Raw genomic sequence first — 22442 nt, 5'->3', positions numbered from 1 at the left:
CACAGCTCACCAACCCACCAGTATCAGCATCATCTTCACCAGCTTTTGCAATAAGCAGTTTATTAAGTCCTGCATCTAATCCACTTCTACCTCAGCCCACCCCTAGTAACTCTGTTTTCTCCAGTCCCTTGTCCAATATTGGAACACCTGCAGAGGATTTAAACTCCTTGACTGCCTTGGCACAGCAAAGAAAAAGCAAGCCACCAAATGTAACTGCATTTGAAGCAAAAAGTAATTCAGATGAGGCATTCTTTAAGCACAAATGCAGGTTCTGTGCTAAAGTGTTTGGGAGTGACAGTGCCTTGCAGATTCATTTGCGTTCTCACACTGGCGAGAGGCCATTTAAATGCAACATATGTGGAAACAGGTTCTCCACAAAGGGAAACTTAAAAGTCCACTTTCAGCGTCACAAAGAAAAATACCCTCATATTCAAATGAATCCATACCCAGTGCCAGAGCACTTGGACAATATTCCTACAAGCACGGGTATTCCTTATGGGATGTCTATACCACCAGAGAAACCTGTCACGAGCTGGCTGGACAGCAAGCCAGTCCTCTCCACCCTAACAACTTCTGTTGGCCTGCCACTCCCACCAACAATTCCAAGCTTGACCCCATTCATCAAAACTGAGGAGCCTCAGCCGATTCCCATTAGCCATCCTTCTGCTAGCCCTCCCTGCTCTGTCAAGAGTGACTCGGGAACAGCTGATCCCACATCAAAAATTTCCAATGGACTTTCCGAAGAGGTAGAGGCTGGTGTGTTGCCTACCTCAAACAGCAAAACGGAAGAAAACCCTCAAAACACAAGCACCATCACTAACATGAGCAGCTCCGTGAGCTCCCCCGCAGCAGACTCGGGCTCCAGCAGTGTCGCCACATTTACAAATCCACTGATGCCTCTTATGTCAGAGCAGTTTAAGGCAAAGTTTCCATTTGGAGGACTATTGGATTCAACGCCAGCATCTGAAACGTCAAAATTGCAGCAACTTGTAGAAAACATTGACAAAAAGGCAACTGATCCTAATGAGTGCATCATTTGCCATCGAGTTCTCAGTTGCCAGAGCGCACTGAAAATGCATTATCGCACCCATACTGGAGAGAGGCCATTCAAATGTAAAATCTGTGGTCGTGCTTTCACTACTAAGGGCAACTTAAAGACTCACTACAGTGTCCATCGTGCCATGCCCCCACTGAGAGTGCAACATTCTTGCCCGATCTGCCAGAAAAAATTCACCAATGCTGTTGTGCTACAGCAGCATATCCGAATGCACATGGGAGGGCAGATCCCCAACACCCCAGTGACAGAAAACTATCCTGAGTCAATGGAATCAGATACGGGATCTTTTGATGATAAGAATTTTGATGATATAGACAACTTCTCAGATGAGAATATGGAAGACTGTCCCGACAGCAGCGTGCCAGATACACCTAAATCTGTGGATGCATCACAAGACAGCTTGTCTTCTTCCCCTCTGCCCCTGGAAATGTCAAGTATTGCTGCTTTGGAAAATCAGATGAAGATGATCAATGCTGGCCTTGCTGAACAACTTCAGGCAAGCCTAAAGTCAGTAGAAAATGGGTCAGTGGAAGGGGATGTTTTAACTAACGATTCGTCGTCGGTCGGTGGTGATATGGAAAGCCAAAGTGCTGGAAGCCCTGCTGTCTCAGAGTCTACCTCTTCCATGCAGGCCTTGTCTCCATCCAACAGCACTAATGATTACCACAAGTCACCAAGTATTGAAGAGAAACCATTAAGAGCTTTACCAAGCGAGTTTGCCAACGGTTTGTCTCCAACCCCTGCTAACAGTGGTGCTTTGGACTTGACGTCTAGTAACACTGATAAAATGATTAAAGAAGAGTCCCTGAGTATGCTCTTTCCTTTCAGAGATAGAGGTAAATTTAAAAACACTGCGTGTGACATTTGTGGCAAAACATTTGCTTGTCAGAGTGCCTTGGACATTCATTACAGAAGTCATACCAAAGAGAGACCATTTATTTGCACAGTTTGCAATCGTGGCTTTTCCACAAAGGGTAATTTGAAGCAGCATATGTTGACACATCAAATGCGAGATCTACCATCACAGCTTTTTGAGCCCAACTCCAGTATCGGCCCCAATCAGAACTCTTCAGTGATGCCCACTAATACACTGTCATCGCTCATAAAGACCGAGGTTAACGGCTTGGTGCACAGCTCTCCTCAGGACAGCAAAGAAGCATCCTCTGGTCTAGTTGCTTCGGGACCACTGTCCTCTGCCACATCCCCTGTGCTGCTCCCTGCTCTCCCCAGAAGAACTCCAAAACAGCACTACTGCAACACGTGTGGGAAAACGTTTTCTTCTTCCAGTGCTCTGCAGATCCATGAAAGAACGCACACTGGTGAGAAACCTTTTGCCTGCACTATATGTGGAAGAGCATTCACAACAAAAGGCAATCTGAAGGTACTTTTTCCTCTTACTGTTCTTCAGTTTCATTTACTCCTTGCTGGGGGTTTTTGATTTTTGACACCTGTTAATGTTACAACAGTGTTTGTGGTGTGGCTGTGTTTAGTCAGCTCTGGTAGACCTCGATGGTCTCTTGTTGAGTGCTCGTGTTGGCAGCAGGTCTGAGGCATGTGCTGTTTTGACTTAATTAAAATTCATCTACCAGAAAAGCCTGTCTCTGCAGAGTGTGAAACAGAACAGCCAAATGATGGTAAGGAGTATTAATTAACAGAAATGCATTTTGTAACTCACACACCTCTTCAAGCAGTGAAAGGCTCTTGAATGTGATGTTTTTCATAACTATCATGTAAGATGAGTGTTTAAAAAAACTATTAACATAATTCTGGAAATAATGGGCATTACTTTAATTGATTATATAACTAACATTTCCTACTGATATGTGTTTGAAAAAGCAAATATACTTAAGTTTTAGAACACCAGTTGAGCACTTTACTGTGTACATTTTTCTGTTGACAGAGTATTTCTCTAGAGGTTGCTGCCAGTAATGTGAGATGAATAATTACTTTCAGGCCATTCTGTCTATACACGAGGCTCTCCGATGAGCAATCAGTAAAGGATACTTTCTGCCTGTCTGAAAAGGACATTTATAGGGTAAAGGGTGTCAAATACAATACTTGCCATTGCAATGAAAGTGGACATAGCAATTCTAGACCTGAAAGCAGCTATCTGCAATTGACAGAATAATGCAAAGTCATTATAAACTAAATACATGTAATAAAAAAGAGTAAGAAGTAATGCATTATTCGGCAGGAGAACGGGTTATGCTGGGTAATGGTGATGGGCTAACCCAGAAGCAGTGTGTATTATTGCAGATGGGAAATGGAGTCCTGTATCCTCTGTCTTTAATGCTATTCATTATGTAACAAGACTGGACACGTTCATGGACTCCTGCCTTCTCTGTGATCAAAATAAGTTTGAAAATCCTGTCAACCTCTATTTTTTGTTTGTTTGTTTCTTCCCTTCTTTCTTTCCAGGTTCACATGGGCACTCACATGTGGAACAGTACTCCTGCAAGACGAGGCAGACGACTTTCTGTAGATGGCCCCATGACATTTCTAGGAGGCAATCCTGTAAAGTTCCCAGAAATGTTTCAGAAGGATTTGGCTGTACGGTCAGGGAACGGAGACCCATCCAGCTTCTGGAACCAGTATGCAGCTGCACTCTCCAATGGCTTGGCCATGAAGACCAACGAGATCTCCGTCATCCAGAATGGGGGCATCCCTCCAGCACCGGGGGGCCTGGGCAATGGTGGCAGCTCTCCCATCAGTGGCTTAACAGGAAGCCTGGAGAAGCTCCAGAATTCAGAACCCAATGCACCTCTAGCTGGTCTGGAGAAAATGGCAAGCAATGAAAATGGGACTAACTTCCGTTTTACGCGTTTCGTGGAAGACAACAAAGAAATTGTAACAAATTAGGAAAAAAACTCCGTAAATAACATTCCTGCAAATAGTGCAACCTAGGGTTGCTTTTTTCAAGCTGCAGGCTACAACAATTGCAAAGACTTTGTTTTGTACCATGTTCTACTTCTAGAGTTCTAAGAGTGCTTATTTATTAGTGATATAACCTTGCTTTGCAAACAAATGCAAGCATTAACTTTGGTCTCCCGTATTTTGAACTAAATACTAATCGACTAGAGTGCTGTAAACTTGCTGTAACATTTATGGCAGTTGCAAGTCTGTTCTGCTAGGTGATCTTATTCTGGCATTAACTTATTTTCTATATCCAGTTTAACACGAACTCTGGTATTGATGCGATGCCTCAGTGATGCATTAGATCTCTAATAAAAATCTGTATATAAATGTACACTTTGATCCTGCTGGAAACTTTATCAGCAAACACATTGTCTAATTTTTCCAGACAGAATTAAGAAAAGGACTGAGAGAATATAGACTGAACAGTGTGGGTCCTTTACACAGCTCAGTTTTTGATTTTTATTATAAAATTAAAACTGCTTTAATTTTTGTAGGTTTAACATTTTCCGTTTTGAACTGTTATTTGTATTGTGCTTTTTACTTGAGTCGTCTTAAATGTTAATACATTTCTGTACAGTAATAAGCACGCGGATTATTAGAGAAGATACTGAAGTGTTGTTTTGGTAGTTGAAACTGAGACGTAACATTTTGCCTTGTAGGTATATTCATTATAGAAAATGTGCTGGACTTTCACAATGCTGCTAAGTATGGCATCTTGAACAACTTCCGTGGACAACTGTAGATGCTCCTGTATATACAATAAGACATCACTTTCATTAAAATGTACATATGTTCCTTACAAGACCAAGCCCTACTCCTTGACCAAGGGAACAAGTATAGTGTTTGTTTATTTTGTATTAGGCATTGGGGGGGACAGGGGGAACCTTGGACTGTTACATGCACTTTCTCGGAAAGTTGAAAGGAAAAGAGGTCCAGTTTCTTTAACATTTAATACTTACTAACAGCAGAGATACTGTAATTTTACTCGAGTAATCAAATACATTTTTGCAACAGATAAAAAATTCGCTGTCTCTGTGTTTTTAAAGTGTACCTGTATTTAGTAATCACTTTGTATTATTTAGCCTTTCCCTTGGTTAACATTAACTGTCCAGGTTGTATGTGCGTGTTTATATCTGTAAGTATGGGTATACATATATGTATTGCATATTAATTGCTAGTATATTTTTCATACCCCCTAATAGTGAGAAATTTCTCCTTAACTATCCAACTCCTCCTTCTCATAAAATTGTAGATATTTTGGCATTTTTAATTTGTTTATAAAAAAAAATGCTGCTAGCAAAGACCTTATTGAGCCTAGGTAAGTTTCCTTTGAAGGAAATAATTTATTACGTTTAAGGCTTGATTTGGTTCAAATGCTTTATATTTGATATTAATTTTATTTTACGAGATTGTATGTTTGTGGCATGCTTACGCTGCTATACCTGTGTTAAGATGTCCACTTGCAAGCCTCCATATACTATGTGGGGTTTATAACTTGATTGTAAAAAAACATACCAAACAAAACTTAATTGCTTTGGTCTTGCACATGATTTGGCTTCCCTTAAACACCTGCCATGATCATTAACCTCAATGCGAGTTTGTCACACATAATTCAGTCCAATATTTTCACCCTGTAGAGTTTCATCTCCTTACATTACTAATTATGAAAAATAAAGCAGATTGGCTGCCTTCAAATTATGCCTTCAAAACCAACAGGCATAGCCAATTTTGTGTCCATGTGACTATATATATATTTTTTTTTTTTTTTTAACAATTCCAAAATTCAGGTGTTTTGTGTTACAGGATTAATTTTCAGGATCACTGTGGGGGGAGTTGCCCACCTTTTAAAGTAAGAATCGATCACTTAGCTCCTCCCATAGCCCGAGTTGCAAATTGGGCATTAGAGAGGATTTACAACTGAAGAGGTGGGGTGAGAAATACTTTTCTTGAGGACTTTTCCCCTTCCTGTGATTAAGAATCGTGCGTAGTCTGGATACCTCTTGGACTTCATGTCTTTAGGACTTTTCCTGTTCGAATGTGATGATTCACTTGGTACATGATATGCATTTTTGTTAACATGTAAGTTGTACGCTAGAGCCAGCTGGCTTGTCAATGTGAATATTTAAGAATTTTAAGTCACCTTTTGGTCTCAGAAAAAGGTAAATTAAAAGGATTTTGATGATTTTATCAATGAAATACTAACTAACTCTGCTTTTAAACTGAGTCGAGATTTGTGCAACAGAAAAGTTGCCAGGGAAGGTTAGCAGCCCCCGCGCCTCGGGAGGGTTTCCTCTCCGCGGCTTGAGTTTCATTAGTGCCTTTAACTTCAGCCCTCGGAGCCCTTTCCCACGGGGAAGTGGAGTCTTTCGGTTCCGAGGGAAGCCGCGCCCAGGGCAGGCGGGCCCCGCACTCGCGAACCTTCCCGGGCACCCGGACGCTCCTGCCGCAGGGTAACGTACGCGCTTGGCATTATTCGGGGGTTAAAAAAAAAAAAAAAACAAAAAACAAAGACAAAACAAAACTAAAAAAAAGGAGCGATTTTCCTTCTCGTACCTTAGGGCCTTCCCCCGGCCCGCTCCGTGAGCGGACCCTGCGCCAAGCGCACCCCGGGCTCGGCTAGGGCGCCGCCGGCACCGAGGAGGGGCCGCTGCCCGAGGGGATGCGCCGCCCCAGCCCGGCCGCGCCCCGCCGGGGGTGACCGACCCTTTTGTCCCCCAGCCCTTCCCAAGCGTTTCCCTGCCTGCCGGCGGCTGCGGCCGGCGAGGCTCCCCGGACACCCTTCCTGCCCCGGAGCCCTGTGTGGGGTGGGTCCCGGTGACCGGGGCGCTGCCCCGCCGTGCTGCTGCTTCGCTCCGCGCTGCCCTCGCTGCCGTCGGCGGAGGCGGGTGCTGGCCGGAGGAGCGGCCCGGGCATCCATCCCTCTGTGCCGGGCTGAGAGAGAGTGCCCGGGCTGTGCCGGGCTCAGGGATGAATGCCCGGGCTGAGCCAGGGGTGCCAGGGCTGTGCTGGGCTGAGCCAGGGGTGCCAGGGTTGTGCCGCCCGCTGCGCGGAAGGTGCCGGGTCGTTGTCCCCGCACTGTGCAGGAACCATCCGTTCCCTTTCTCCTGCCAGCCCCGACCAGGGCTGGGGCCGGGCCGCTGCAGAGGCCGGGAATATCGTCCCTGAGCCCGCAGGGTGCGGGGCCAGAGGCGGCTCGGGACTCCCCGCCCCGTCAGGCGGAGCGCCCGGCGGCCTCCTGCGAGGGGAAGCGGAGAGGAAAGGAGGGGGTGTGGGGGGGAATAATTTGCTCTGGAAACGCGGAATTTTAAATTTCCCGTTACTCGACACCAGACCGTGGGGACCGGGGGAAGTTACCTCTCCCCAGAGCTGTCCTGGCAAGCGCACAAAGGTGCCCGCGTCGCCTCACAGCTGGGAGCCGCGCTACCTCGCTGCAATTACCCAGCGCAGCGTTTCCTATTCACAGACACTGAATTAATCCTTATTCAAGAATAGAATTTTTTTTTTTCTTTACGGTTTTGTTTTCGCGGCCTCATTTTTCTCATTAGCAACAAAGTTTTCTTTCCCCTTCACCCTTTTTTTACCCCCCCCCCCCCCCCCCCCCGTCTCGTCTCTCCCATCACAATTTTATCATCCATTAAAATAAGGCACAGTGGGGTGGGTTGGTATTCTCTTTTTCTTAAGCGCCAGCGATCGTTCAACGCAATCATTTAATCATGACGGGTAATTTTCTTCACCCAGAAACAGACGTGATTTATTTAAAAATTGGGCTAATGGCGTGCGAAACTTCCCGGCTTGGGAAGAGCCCGCGGCGGAGCGGCAGGACCGCGCTGGCCGGGACCCGGCGGAGCTGCCCCTGCCGCCGGGCAGCGCTGCCAGCGGCCGGCCCGGGAATCTGGGGCCGGCCCGGGAATCTGGGGCCGGCCCGGGAATCTGGGGCCGGCCCGGGAATCTGGGGCCGGCCCGGGAATCTGGGGCCGGCCCGGGAATCTGGGGCCGGCCCGGGAATCTGGGGCTTCCCCGGACGCCGGAGCAGGGCGAGGACGCGGAGCAGCCCGGCGGTGCTCGCCTCACCTCCAGGGGCAACCTGGGCAGATGGAGCGGGGCAGACGGAGAGAAGGGCTCGTCCAAAGGACCCGCGATCCCGGCGGAGTGGAGGCGGAATCCGGGCAGCACATGGGGAGGGCAGGAATGAGGTTTCCGAAATGGTCAGGCAGGCGTGAGAAGGGAGAGGAAGCAGCAAATTGCCCGGTTTATTTTGTGTGCTGTTGACAACCAAATCCTAAACCCTTTTCTCAGGGAAAAGTCTGTTGCATTTTAATGTTTCTTCTAGGCTGGGCTTTGGTTTGAGACTCGGGGACCGGTTGCCCTCCCAGTTGCAGCAAGCAGCAGATGCTTCAGTTTGTTCCTGCCTTGTGAAGAATATTTGCTGGCCATCAAAATGCAAGGGTTGCCGCTTGTCTTGACCATTTCTTTGGGGCATGCTCCCTGCATTTTAAAGTCACAATTTACCTGGTTGTGCCTTTGCAGGAGGCCAGTTTTACTTGGCAGCAGAAGGTGTGACTCTGTAGCAGGACAGGTCTTTTTTGCTGCCTCCTTGCCAGTGTTCCATAGCTCTGCAGGTTTGTTTCCCTGTCAGTGTTCAGTAGTTCTCCCACCTTTGTTCCTCGTTGGTTGGGGTTTATTTGTTTGTTTCTCCAATAAAAATAACTTTTAAAAATTTGGTTTCCTTCTCTCATGCATATGAGTTGACAGAACTTAAAATAATGTTTTGCAAGTAAGTGGGTACAGTTATTTATACAAACTGGAAGCAATATGTCTGTTGTCTGCCAAGCTGAAATGTAATGACTTAAAGATTTCACCTACAACACAGGCTGTTATATAAATATGTATCTCTAGACAAAACAGTGAGGAGTAGAGGCTTGGAAATATGAATCTCAATAGGAAAGAACAGGAATAATTGGAAAATATGGCACTTCAGCTGAGAACAGAGTTACTGACAGCTGTGTTTATGATTTTCTGATTTGATTTTTCTGGGTTTTACATCCAGGTTACAGTTAATGGTTACACTGAGCAAGTGCTTGTGTCACTTTGACAGTGGCCTAGGAGACTCCTGGAAGATGGTGAGTGCATGATGATTCCTTCCTGGGAAGATCTTGTTCCAGGGACATGGGATACCAGGATGCCCCGAGCCACACCCGGTGACAGAAATAATTTACAGGTAATGAGGTGTAAGAATGATGATGATTAAAATGATATTTCTGGTTTAAATCATGTTATTGTTTTGTCCTACCACAAGTCTCTTCAGTTTCCATTTTATTTTCTGTTTGAATTTAGACATGTATGTTTGAATCCACAAGCTAAATTTCTTAAGAGGCAGAATATTTCAACGATATGGGAAGGGGAGCAGAAGACTGAAAAAAGGAGAACAGGAAAGAGGAATTCTCTGTAGTGCTCAAGTCTGTCTAGCAGGAGGGGGTGAGGAACATGCTTGTGAGGGTTGCAGTCATTTTGTGCAGTGCTCTGTGTGGGGAGCAAGGCCAACATCTTGTAAGACTCAGAGCATGCAGTACACCTGTGAGAACACCCACTGGAGAGCAACAAAGTAAGAAAGTGATGCCATCTCTCTTTTTATAGCAGTTAATTAGTTAACCCAAGCTGCAAGCTCTTCTGAACTTTCAGAAATTGCTGTCACATCCGGAAGGAACTTTAAAATCATGTTAGATGGGCACCAAAAACATGTCCATGCCCATGTTATACCTGGTCACCTCTGCTGATAAGAAAGATTCTCTCTGGAAAGATCAGACCTGAAACTTCTCGTGTCATTTTATTTCAAAAGTAAGAAGTCTTTCCATGTTAGCAGACATTCACATCATCTATACAGACAGCTCTCTTGACCAGCACAGTGTTGAAGTGCAAAGGTCTATTTTTATTATTTAAAGGTCTTAAAAATGCAGCATCACAGTGTCAGGTGGGTGTAGCAGAAGCCCTGAAGCACCTGGCATCAGGTGGTGCAACATAAGAACTATTTGGAATTGAATATGGAAAGCAAAAAATTGAGTGGTCTGGCACACTATAATGGATTTAACTTCACTCATCACTACTTTCTTTTTCCTCATCTTTTTTATTAAAAATCATTCCAAAGTGAAGGCAGTGAGACTAATCGGATGAATGATGTTAAGAATTTTTTCAAAGCACTGCCTGTTTTGAAAATCAGCTTTTTCTAGCAGTGAATAATTCTGAATTGCTTTACTTTCATCAGGATTTTAAAATGTCAGTTAATACATAGTGAAGCTAACATTTGTTTCATATGTACAATAACTAAGTGGATAATCATGTTCATTACTAAATGTGCATTCGTGTGAACCCTGTCTTTCTGGTGGTTAGAGGATCCATAGAAAGCAAATTATGTAGAGAGAGACAACAGATTTCAGATGTTTATGTGCCTATTTACTTGTCTAGGCTGAGCACTGAGTCCTCTCAGCACCTTGTGTCAGAGCTGCTGCTGAGAGCAGGGCTGTCCGTGGTGGTGAAATCACCAGTTAGCTCAGCTGTGGGAACCCTTTACACCAGCACAGAGCTCTGGTGCTGATACACATAAACCAACTTCACCCCCTGCCTAAGTCAGCTGAACTTATTTTGGCTTCTAGCACTGGAGTGCCTGAGTGCTGCACAGACAATTTTTGTAGTGCTGCATGTGGCTGTTTAAGGTGTTTATTTCATTCCCTTTCAGTTTGTTTATTCCTGCCCTGAGATTTCTCTTGCTTCCATATTTGAACAGGTGGAATAGATTTCTTAAGCATTCTTCATTCATATCACCACAAAGACTAAGCGAGTTCTTATTTGATTCCTTGTTTAAGATAGGAAAGAGTCCAAAATGTATTGGGCAGGTTTGCAAAGCTTAAGGAGCCCATTTTACAAAAGGATGTTGAGCTTATGTATCAGTGAGTCAGAGAGAAAAGAATTCATAAAGCTATGGCTTGTTTGAGCCAGAATTTCATGAGGTGTTACCTTCCAAACCAAGCCTCCTAAGGGGACAACTGACTACAAAATAGGCTTAGCTTAAAATGCCACTGAAGTATGTCTAAATTTGCACTGTAGTGGGGAGAGAACACTCCATAATTTGTCCTGTTGTGACAGAGCACAGCAGTAGCAGCTTAAAACACTGAGGCTATTACTTCAGCAGTCTCCTTACTGACATCAGACAGGCACCTAGAGTCACTTTTCCTGCACAACCTATACAAAAAGTAGACTGGGCCCCTGTGTTCTCTCCTGGATCTTAAGAAGTTATTAAACCAATTCCTTCTTTAGAAAGCTGTATGCATTCATGCTGGCATCCTCAATAAAGCTGGGGCACAAACAAAAAAGCAAACAAACCAGTCACAGTAGCATTCAATGCACTTAAACTTGGAGGAAATGAAAATCAATATTTGTCAAATGGAGGGAAAAGGTAAAATGGACTGAGGAAAAATGTCTGGCTTTCTTAAAAGCCATTAGTGCAAATGAAAAGTTAACAACAATACTGGAATTTAATTCCCGCATCGGTGCTGTTTGAACCTGTGGTTTTGTTGTTTTCACTCTAAGGATGCACTAGCTTGATGCACCCATATTGTTAGCACTGTTGAATGGAATTCATTACATTTTAATTATGAGTGATTTGGAACCTTGGGGGCTTATTTAGATGTTTTGCTTGTGGTTAAAATGTGAGGGGATAGTTTAGGAGATGGAAGTTTCATCTCTGTTTTGGGACACGTGTGACCTCAGCCAGTTGCTCCAGTCTCCAGATGTGTTCTGTAAAATGACACTGCCAACAGTTCCTTACCTTTAATTTTGCTTATTTTGGGTATTTAGATAGGAAACTTCTCACTGGTCTTTTACAATGTGTGTATATCATACATAGCTACTCTCTGGGAGCATAAATGGTTCTGAAACAGCCAACACACAGGTATTTTGTGTTTCAGCATCTACTGGAACATCTGGAAGTGCTCTGCTGCTACCTTAGTACATTATTTGCAACTTATTAGATGAAGTTCAAAAGTTAATCCTGTATTATAGACCCTTACATTTTCACTATATTTGTATAATCAAATCATCAGATTTTGCAGAAGGTCTCATGACCTTTGTTGAACTATTGGATGTAGCCATGATCTTTTAGAATTTTCCATGTAGACAAGATGTCTCTTTCTAGGGAACAGTACAAAGAAATGCTGATTCCATTGCTGCCTTACAAACGAGTACCCAGAGCTGATTTCCAGTTCTGTGATATTTATCACAAATAACAGATTCAGGTAATCAGTTCTCTATATCTATATATCTATATATCTATATCTATATATCTATATCTCTATCATTTCTCCTATATGAAAAAATAGTAAGAAAAAGTATGTGGAATTGTAAAGGCGATATTTAATCAAAAGAAAAATGCTGGGTAGTAGACAACGTGACAGTTTAGGGCCAGATTTGTTGCCTTAGTGACATGGTTTGTTTGAGGGTAGTGTGTGAGGCAGGATGATGTGAAAGGGCTCATGACCAGTGTGGTGTAGTGCAGAGTGCACTGAAATAAACTGTGCAAATTGGGGTCCTGCAGCTGCTGGCTTTGGTGCCAGTCTCTTATATTTTCTTATACTCTACTCAAAGGACGTACATTTTAGTTGAAAATTAGATACTGACAGCGTTAACAACAAAAATAATATGGCCAGCAATTTCCAGCTTCCTAGCTCCTCACCTCTTTTGCAATTTGGCCTAAATTTGAAGCTTGTTCAATGGTTTATTTTGCTATTCCAATTTATATAATGCTCCATTTAAACCATCCCAAAGAATCATGATTTTTAGAATGTGCTACCCTGTCTAACAATCAAGCTGTTAAAATGTGTTGACACTAAGTCACTTAAAATCGTGGCCCAAGTCCCATGATAGTGGACAGTTACCAGCTGACATCCTAGACAAACACACTGAGATCATCCTAATGCCTCCTGCCCTTCTGGACAGCAGTCTGCCCACAAAAACGAATGTTTTTTTTTCTTTTTTTTTTTTTCTTTTTTTTTTTTTTTTTGTTTGTTTGTTTGGTTTTTTGTTTGTTTTTTTTTTTTGTTGTTGTTTTTGTTTTTTTGCTTGTTTGTTTTTTGTTTTTGTTTTTTAATGTTATCAAAGGAAATAAACGAGTCTATTGTGTGAATAGCTTTTATGTATACAAGTGGCAGGGGCAAGGTGCTGATGGAGCCAGGATATTGTCAGGTACCCACAGTTGACGTGGGATGTGGCTGGGAGTTGTAGAGGGTCAAATCCAGGCTGCTGCATTTCCAAATAACGTTTTGGGGAGATTTGACCTTAAGCAGATGATATTGTTATACAGCTAGTTCCTGTAGAAGACTCTGAAGTAGCAGGGAGTCCTGTGATGATGTGATATGTCTCTCTGCAGTAGTTGTCTCTCATCTTCCACCCCTAATTTCTTTCTTTCTCTCAGGGGTTAAGGCTCTGTGTAATGTTGACAATTACTGGAAAAGGTTCTAACAGCAGCAAAGCTGGTGAAAGACAAGACTATTTATAGAAAACAATAAAGTAAAAATAAGTGTAAGATTAAATATCAGTAGCTACCAGCTGTAGCACCTTTTCTCCTCCTCCTGTTAAGTAGTAAAATCAAAGCATAATTTGGAAAGGCTCCCTGCTGGAATTGGAGAAGCTGGTTCATTCTGCATGCCAAAGGGAAGTTGAGATGTTCATTTACAGGATGGCATTTCCTCAGCTTCTGCAGAACCATTCCCCAGCTGGGATTAGAATCTCACACGCTGTAGGAAGTGAGATTTTTCTGCTGGGGTATAAAACTAAGCTTTTGTTTTCTCATGGTGAGTGGACACGAAGAGTGCTCCTATTGTCTAAAATGATGGGAACATGATGCATCATGATCTCCAGTACAGGAGACTTTGAAATTACCAAGGTGCATTAAAATGGCTCTGTGTGCCCTGGAATGTTCATATATATAAGAAGGGATGTGCAGAAAAGGTTTTGGCTATGGCAGTGGCAACTGTGGAAGTGCTTTGGATGCGTTTGTCCTAAATCAGACCTTGTTTCTCTTCAGCAAATCAGATGTACAGAAGTCTCAGCTTATGCTCTGTATTCCTCTCTTCCCAGAGCCCAGGTTGGACTCTGTTGAATATTATGCATTTTCTCTTTTGCAATAGTAAAAGCACTCACTCTTCACAGGTCTTAAAAACTGCTTTTAGTTCCCTCCATCAATTGATTTGATATATAGTATTCTTCTTTATTTCATCTTGAAAGACTATGTGGATCTAGCACTGCCCTTTTAAATGAACTAATTTCAGGATGGCAAGCTTTTACTGTCTTCTGATTACATTACAGACAGAGTTTGGCAGATTTGGGGGTTTATTTCTGAGGAGGGTGAGAGTACAGTGGCTACTAATGGCTGCTGAGCCTTTGGCTAGTCTCATTTAGTTACTATTCAATCTCTTCCTTCTGTTCTTTATTGTTTCTAGGCATTTATAGTAGATTTTCCTTGAGAAAAATATCAATGCCATTATTGTTTGTCAGTGTCAAAGTACTTTTAAGTATCAGATTTCCCTGAATTCACTTGCAGACCAATAACCTCAGTTAAAAAAAAAATTAGAGAGTTTTAAGTAATATTGTATAGGATTTTGTTTCCAGAAGAGTTTATGTAACTGCTGAAAATCTGGACAAGTCACTGCAAAAGACTTGAAATAGAGAGTTAAACTATTTAATAGTGGTCAAATGCTGCAAACCAAATTTAATTTTTATGAAATCAGAAATGTTACCTCCTCCTGGTTCAGCAGTAAACCTACAGTGACTCATCAGGGTGATGTTGTGGCTTTTCCCCTTGCTATTGTGGAGCACTGTATTGATCAGACTGTGAAATAATACAACAGCTGAAGCTCAGGTAGCAAATATGCATTGGATTGATCTCCTTTTACTAAGCTTCCTGTATCCCAGCATTATTTATGGCAGAAGGATCAAGTCTGGAAAATAACTGATAAATACCACCTTGTGGCACCTGTTTAAGTGATGGGATAGAAAATACTCCCTAGTTTGTTAACTTTAAGTATGGGGAGCAGAAGCGTTGTGCACATAATAATATTATGATTCATACAAACCACTTTTCAACCAACTCGATATATTTCATTACCTCCTTTTCAGCAGAAGTATTGATTTTTGTTTTGTGGTTTTATAACACAATTTCAAGGCTGTTGTAGTTTAATGAGCCGTGTTTTTATGATGTTTAAAAAGATTTGAAGCATTTGTTGAAATAAATATTATGGATTGCCCAGCTCTTGTCACCTCTTCTTTCTCTCTGCACTTGGTATCAGCCCAGCATAAGAATGAATAGGGCAGGCAGCTCTGTGGCTTTTTGTGCTTTTTGTGTTTGAGATCAAAGTGCTGCTGGAGAACAATAGCAGGCCACACTTCTGTGTCTGTGACCACACACAGCAGCACCTGCAGAGCAGTAAAATGTCATTGTTGCTTCTGCAGTTTGAGCACAGAGGAAGCACCACTGAGGTGGCAGATGATTCTAATAATACTTGATGTGAATTGATGGGGAAGGAGGACCATAACACAGAGGGCTTTTTATTATAAGCCTTGACTTCCCAAGCTGTGAACAACAGAATACTGCACCTGTGGACTTTCTTCCAATCAACCATTATGGAAAGTGACAGATTTTATTAACTTAAGGAAGAACTATTCAACATGGGAAAGTTGCAGTTTATTTTGGAGACATGAAGAAAAAAAGCAAGTGATATATTACAGATTTCCCACTGCTCATACTTTTCTGGTGTGCACTGTGTTTTTAGTGTGATATGATAGAATCACAGGGGCTTTATTAGAAAGATTTCATCTTTTCCTATCTTTTTAAGAGAAAACATTATCTATGGGATTTTTTTTTCACTCTGACCCATTGCTTCATGTCTTATTTTAGATTAATAATGGAATTGACAAGAGAATAAATCTATCAGTTGAAGATATATATATAGAGATAGATAGATATAGATATATACATATATATGTATATATTTGATAACTTTTAGAGTTACATAGGGTAGAAAACAAAAATTGAGTGGAAGAAGCCCTCAACTTGTTCAAATAGAACTAGTTTGTACTAGTCAGTGTCTGTGCAGCCAGCTCCTCCCTCATGCATCCACCTTTGGGAAGGTTCTGGGAGGGCAGAGCTGACATTTGGGCTGCAGGACCGTGCTGTTGTCAAAGGCATGTGCAGGTAAATAGAGCTGACACGCATTTTTTTCAATGCAGAGTTGATGTTCAACTTTAAACAGGTCAGGTTATCAGTTTTATTTACAACAGCTGAAAGACTTCTAATATTTCTGTTCTGCGATTATGACAATATATCAGTCTGGGTTTTAGAACGAAATAGAAGAGCATCAGTATTTGTTTTTTCAGGTGGTTGTCATGTGCCCTGAGTTGTAGAACAGAGATTCTGTAAAAGTTGGGAAGATTGTATGGCTGGTGGTCAAAAATCAGGCTGATTCTTACTTATACCATACATTAACTCAGTGCAGGATCTGATTTACTTAGAATTCTTCTTTTACTTTTATTTCTCAGAATGTGGCCACATTCTGACTTTATTATGGCTGCAGTGATTTTACTAGCAATGGGCACAGGCCTCTGGTACCCATATGAATCCTGCCACACCCAAATTTTTGTGTAGGTGCAATTAATATCTTGATGATATAATTCAGGTTACCTTAAAAACAGAACACACAAAAAAGGAAGTCATTATGAGCATTTTATTATCTTCATATGCATACAGTTTTTACAGTCAGTTTTGAAGGAATCAGAAGTTGTAATTCATGTAAAATTAATGGCTAAGAGTTGACAAATCAAGCATAAAGTCAACGGGATCATGATTATTAGCTAAAAGCACAGTGGTTTCTGCTGATTCTTTTTGTTCTAAAAATAATCCCTGGAAGAACTGAAAATCCTTTTGTAGGAAACCCTTAAGTGAAGTGGTCATGCAGAGTAGTTGGTAGAATATTACACTTTTCATTTGCACAAACAGATGGTAAGCTTGGCCTTAGATTTAATCAGGAGGTGACAGACAGGTAGTTTTGTTGTATATTTTGGATGGAAACTTCTTATCAGAGAGACAGAGAGTGGTTCATTCAATAGCCTGTGTATCAAACAAGAGAAGCATTTGTCAGATATTCTTATTATCCTTACTATTACTTTAACTTACTATTGGAGTCAGCACATACAAGAAAGCTGCTGATTTATTTAGTCAACTGCAAAAGCTTTTTTTTTTGTTTATTCGTTTCTCCTCCTCCTCTTTTTTGGTAATGCTTATAGCAATCCAGAAAACCCAGAAATGTGTCTGTGATTAAACTTGTAAGCAAATAAATGCCTTAACAATTCAGGATTCATGGATCTCGGGCCATATTCTTTTTAGCTAACTTTTTAGATAAGATTTTGATATCATTTGTTTCCCTTTCCCTTCCCAAAACCTAATACCTGGTAACCTAAGCAAATACAATCTGTTTCAGAAGAGAGATTCAAGCAAGTGCAGCCACTGGTGTGTTTTAATGTCACTGCAGAGATTATGTTACCTTCCTAGAAACAAAATCTTTTTTTCTCCCCTTCAAATGGAAGTCCCCTGATACCCTTGTCAGAGACCATTTGTTATGGAGAGTTTTGTGAAGCAATCAAAATTAATTCACAGTGATCTTTTCACCCAGAACCTCCAGCTTCAAATAATGGGCTTTCTCAACAGGTGCTCATTGTGGCAGCTTGACTCCAACTTGCCAGACTAAAGAGTTTATTCTTTAGCCATATTTAAGAATAAAATCCTGAGCTTGTAATTTACTAATCTAAAACAGCTGCCCAGGAAGGCACACCTGCTTAAAGGAAGTATTTCTTGTGTCTTTGAGATCTAAAACCTAAGGATGTTTTCATGTTTGACTATTTTCTTACTTAATAAAAATCTCATGTACAAGTCACTGGAAAACCTGACCAACAGCAATGCCACATAATATCATAGTCTTATTAGGAATCTAATAGTGCTGATTGTTCTTATAGAGGGGCAAAATTCCCCCTGAAGTCAAAACAAGTTACTTTGATATTTTTTTCTTTCCCGAGTTAGGATTTGTAATAGGTTTCATTGTGAAATAAAACAACTCTTTTAAAGGTAGCACTAATAAGCTGTACTTATTGTGAGTGTTGAGAACTTTGACAAATGTTTGCTAATCTCTTGCAGGTACTGTTTAAATATGTTTCATATGAGCTGCAAAAGCAGAAGTCTACTTTTTAAAAATATTTATTGAATGTCTTGGGTGGAAAGGAAAACAAAAAGAAAGTACATAATTTAGTTCAGGACAAGTAAAACAGAATGTATCAATAGAAATACCTGAGCTGCTGCTTATACCAGTATATCATATTTTCATTTCCTTGACTGTACATAGGCAGGTAAGCAATGAAGTATTTTGCCAGTAGAAAGGCATCCCTGTGGAGGGTGAAGCCATCCTGGTCAAAGCACATTTACACTATTATAATTATAATTGTAGTAGGAGATACTGCTGTCAAATCTACTGTGTCAAAAAGTAGCTTAACCTATAACCATGCCCAAAATACTGCACTAGTTGAAGATGTACAGAAGAATATTTTCAGCTGCCTTTGCCATACTCAGGATGAGAACTTCTGGGAACATCAGTGTAGGATTCAGAACCAATGAAGTGTCTACAAAGGAGGGAAAAAGGGAATTAATGACTAAGTTAAGAATATCCAATAAATGTTTGCCTTTGTGTGGGTATTATTATTAATTGATTGTGTTGCTGATAATGCTGCAGTAGGTTGAAACTGGGGCCTTTGGCAGTGCCCCTAAATGTTTCAGAAAGTGAGAAATCATTAAGGCCCTTTATTGATGCAGTACCTGAAACACCAGGAGCCTTCCCCAAGGACACTGCCCAAAACAAAGACACACGTGAGGCTCCCTGGCTGGGCAGGCAGAGAGGCTTTGTGGAGTGTTGCTTTAGCACAAGTGTTTGATGGAACGATGCAGGAAAAACAGCTTCTAGGGAGAAAGGAAAAGAAGTAAAAAATCATCAGTCAGAACCACATGAACACTAGTAGGCTTTACTTGAGAAAAGTGTCAATGCTTTTTAAGTTGAATGCTGAGAAAAGAAAGCTTAGAATTAAGAGAAAAGAAACCATCTCCAGCTGTCTAATTCCTCTTATGTTCAGGGAAACAGCATTTTGTTGGTGCCAGAGAAGGGGCTGACTCTATCATCAATTTCTCCTAATGGAAAGAGAGTTCTCTACACATTGGCTTGCTGCTCAAGACAAAAGGGGGTGATGTTGCTTTTTATTTCAATAGCACCATTTATTTAGGACTCTCAAAATATTCTATAGAACAACACTAGTTCCCTTAAAGTAGATTTAATTTTAACTCCTCAGCCAAGTAAGGGACTTTGCTACTACAGATTAGTTAAGGAGTTTGCCTAAATTCAGCAGTGACTTGGCCACAGAAATAAGAAAGGAATCCAGGCCCTGACTCCCTTCTTATTTGTACTGGTTTAAACTGGATGTAAGTGAGAGAAGACTCGTATCTCTGTGGCTGCAACACCCAATTCCTTGATACAATTATGAAAGTAATCCGACTCCTTTCTGGAGCTCAGTGAAATACAGAAGTCCTGAGGGTGGATTCCTTGCTCTTGCTGTGCTGTTTTGCAGTGTAGGTCACTGGTACATAAATGCTTGTGTGAAACCTGGAGCATGGAAGTGTTTATTGTGTATCACCAATGAGCTGTACTTGGGCTGCTGAGAGCCTTGACAAATGTTTGCTCATCTCATGCAGGTTCTGTTGCACTATTTGAATATGTTTCATACGATCTGCTCTTGCACTATCAAAAGCCAGTGCCTTCAATGAAGTATGTAAGTCATTAGCCAGGAGTATTTCTTAGTATCTTATGTTTATTTCAGCTTTTTTAATGAGTTGTTGCAAGATTTTTTAGAGTAGAAAGGGATTTCATTTATACTGTTGTCTGTGTGTAGAAAATGTTACTAATCTGTAAAGCACATGAAACAATCCTATTGAATTACATAAAGTATTTGTACCAATGGAGAATCAGCCATTTACACTCGTGTTTTCAAACATACTGAGTAGGATACCCAGTAGATTTTGGAACCATGGTGAATTGGGCTGAATAAAGTAGAATAGTGTCTAAATGCTTATAGATAACTTATAGCAGCAGAGGAAACTACACTGTAGAATCATATTCATGTAGGATAATGGTAATTTGAAACCAGCTAACCTTTGTATAATCTCTTATCTTCCCATTTAAAAAATCATATTGCTGAAGGCTTAGAAATCAGCTAAAATGTAAGCAAACAATGCAATGATTTCTTCCTGAAGCTGCTAGCAGTATGACTTACCAGCTGTTAGATGTATGTATTTGCTCCAAAGGAATATTTAACTTCAATGCAGCTGACTAGTTTATTGTTGTTGATGGTGTAACTGATTACTTTGTTGCAATTTGAGATGTGAATAACCTAACGTTCTTATCTACTACTCTTACCCATTCTGAGGCTTAGGGAATGAAGAAGTTATCTGCTGTCAAGCACTGCTGATGTAAAAGGCACATAACTCTCTATCTATTGAATTACTTGTTCTTCTTTTTCTCTCTCCTCTTTCAAAGGTTAAGCTGTCACCTGGCTTTGAAACAACGCATATTTCCTGGTGTTACCTTTTGGGCAGCTCTGGCACCCCCTCCTTTGCCATGGCAGTGTGGCTGGGGCAGGTGGGATGTGATGATACCCCTGGCACCCTGCAGTGTGCCAGCCCTCAGGGTGTGGGGCTGAGCATCCTCTCCCCTGCACGTCTCTCCTCACAGCCCTACCCAGAGGAACCCTCTCAGCTCCCTGTCAGCAGCACAGCTGTTCACTGCACAACACTTCTTAGCACTTGGACTCACACCCTTTTTCCTCTGCGAGTGCATGCATGTAAACAAAAGAATAACTACCTTTAAAAATCTGATTTATCACATGAAGACTTTCCAGTATGTGAATTATGGTGCATTAAATTCAAGACAATTGTGTTGACATAACCTGTTTAGTTACTTGCATAAGTGGGAGGTTATTCTGTCAGGTTCCTTGGATCTCATGAGCTGTGCTGGCTGTTTCTAAGCCTCCAGTGGGTACGAGGTCATTTTGTTAAGATAAGAATTCCCATTAGGGTCACTGGCACGCTTCCTGAGTGGTGGCAGCTGGGATGAACGTGTGAGATCCTGGCAGGTAAGAGCCTTATAGGTAGGAATTCTTTTTATACAGCTTGTTTGTTTCTTGGGCTCTTATATTCCTGATTTCTCTTCTTTAGCAACAATTCTGATGATTTAAGGACCTAGAATAATATGCTGCCCTTTCTTTTAATAATTATTTAAATTATTTCTTTTATAGCTGTCAGAATATTCCAGGACCAAGACGGTAAAATGCAAATACAATTAGAAAACACCTGAGCTTTTTGTTTGGAAATGCATCTCTCAAACTTTGAAATAACTTTTTCTAACATATTAAGTTAATTAATTAGGCTAGTACCCTGCCTAATATATGAGTTAGGAATAATGGTGTAGTGTTGAGAATATCTCATCCAAGTGCTTGAGATCTTAATGGCGATTACTAGATGGATAAACAGAGATGCATTTAAATTCTCTCTCTTAGTTTTCCATGTGTTTAAATAATGTCCATAACTTCCTTTCAAGGGAATTATAGTGACTTGTGAAAAGGATCAAGTGTGCAGTAAGATGTAAATTAGGATATCTTCACTGAAGTCAGACATAACTGAGAACATGAGCTGAAATATGTATCTGTATAGGATGCTTTGTGTTCCTTGAATGTAGCAGGTGTTTGCACCTGATCTACAGAGGCCCTTCTAAGTGAAGTATTTCAATGTTTTGAAGTGAATGGGTATAAGCAATGCTGAACATGTGAAAGACAATTACATTATTGGTTTGGAAATTAGGCTGAAGTCAAGAAAAACAGAGGTTTTAGGGTGCTGTCTTACAAACTAGTTTGTTTTCCTTTTCAGTTTTCTGTAAAATATAGCCATGTAGTCAAGTAATGTGTTTGTAAAATGCCTTATGGAAGTCTGATAGCAAAACAAGGCTCTTTGAGATGGATAGAGAAAGGAGGGAAAGAACAGTGTCTCTTGTGTGACTACATTACAATAGGACAGTCAATGACATTATAATTCCTAGGAATCTTTTCTCTAAATGATGCAAAAAAGCGATTGTCTAGATAGAAATCAACAACTTGTCTGTTTCTTAACAGAATAGCTGTGTTGCCTTCCTTCCTTTTAGTTAGGGCTGCTTCATCTTGTCTTTCAGTGTAGGATGTGTGAGCCTGGTTGGGATTCATGGAGAAGAGCTGGGCTTTTGCAAAGGCAGATGGAATGATGCTGATCATTGCTCTCTGAGGGACATAGTGGGACTAAAATGCAAAAAGA

At 41.3% G+C, this 22442-nt stretch overlaps 2 protein-coding genes across 4 annotated transcripts in view; both read left to right on the top strand.

Annotated features, from left to right (window-relative positions):
• Window positions 1-6169, top strand: part of SALL1 (spalt like transcription factor 1) — a 16088-nt gene extending 9919 nt beyond the window's left edge. For all 3 annotated transcript variants that reach the window (XM_088171885.1, XM_014882665.2, XM_088171886.1), the window contains exons 3-4: window positions 1-2438; window positions 3476-6169. The exon at window positions 1-2438 is cut by the window's left edge and continues 972 nt beyond it. In XM_088171885.1, the coding sequence (XP_088028011.1) occupies window positions 1-2438; window positions 3476-3916 (2879 nt within the window). In that variant the 3' untranslated portion in view covers window positions 3917-6169. The remainder of the gene's footprint in view (window positions 2439-3475) is intronic.
• A 214-nt stretch (window positions 6170-6383) lies between these two features.
• LOC106857029 (uncharacterized) overlaps window positions 6384-22442 on the top strand; it is a 182873-nt gene continuing 166814 nt past the window's right edge. The window contains exons 1-2 of the mRNA XM_088171887.1: window positions 6384-6423; window positions 9069-9191. Of these exons, the coding sequence (XP_088028013.1) occupies window positions 9102-9191 (90 nt within the window). The 5' untranslated portion in view covers window positions 6384-6423; window positions 9069-9101. The remainder of the gene's footprint in view (window positions 6424-9068; window positions 9192-22442) is intronic.

The sequence above is a fragment of the Sturnus vulgaris genome, chromosome 12, assembly GCF_052056855.1.
Source record: "Sturnus vulgaris isolate bStuVul1 chromosome 12, bStuVul1.hap1, whole genome shotgun sequence".
Taxonomy (NCBI): domain Eukaryota; kingdom Metazoa; phylum Chordata; class Aves; order Passeriformes; family Sturnidae; genus Sturnus; species Sturnus vulgaris.
The sequence above is the reverse complement of the archived record's forward strand: the minus strand, read 5'-3'. Positions and strand labels throughout refer to the sequence as shown.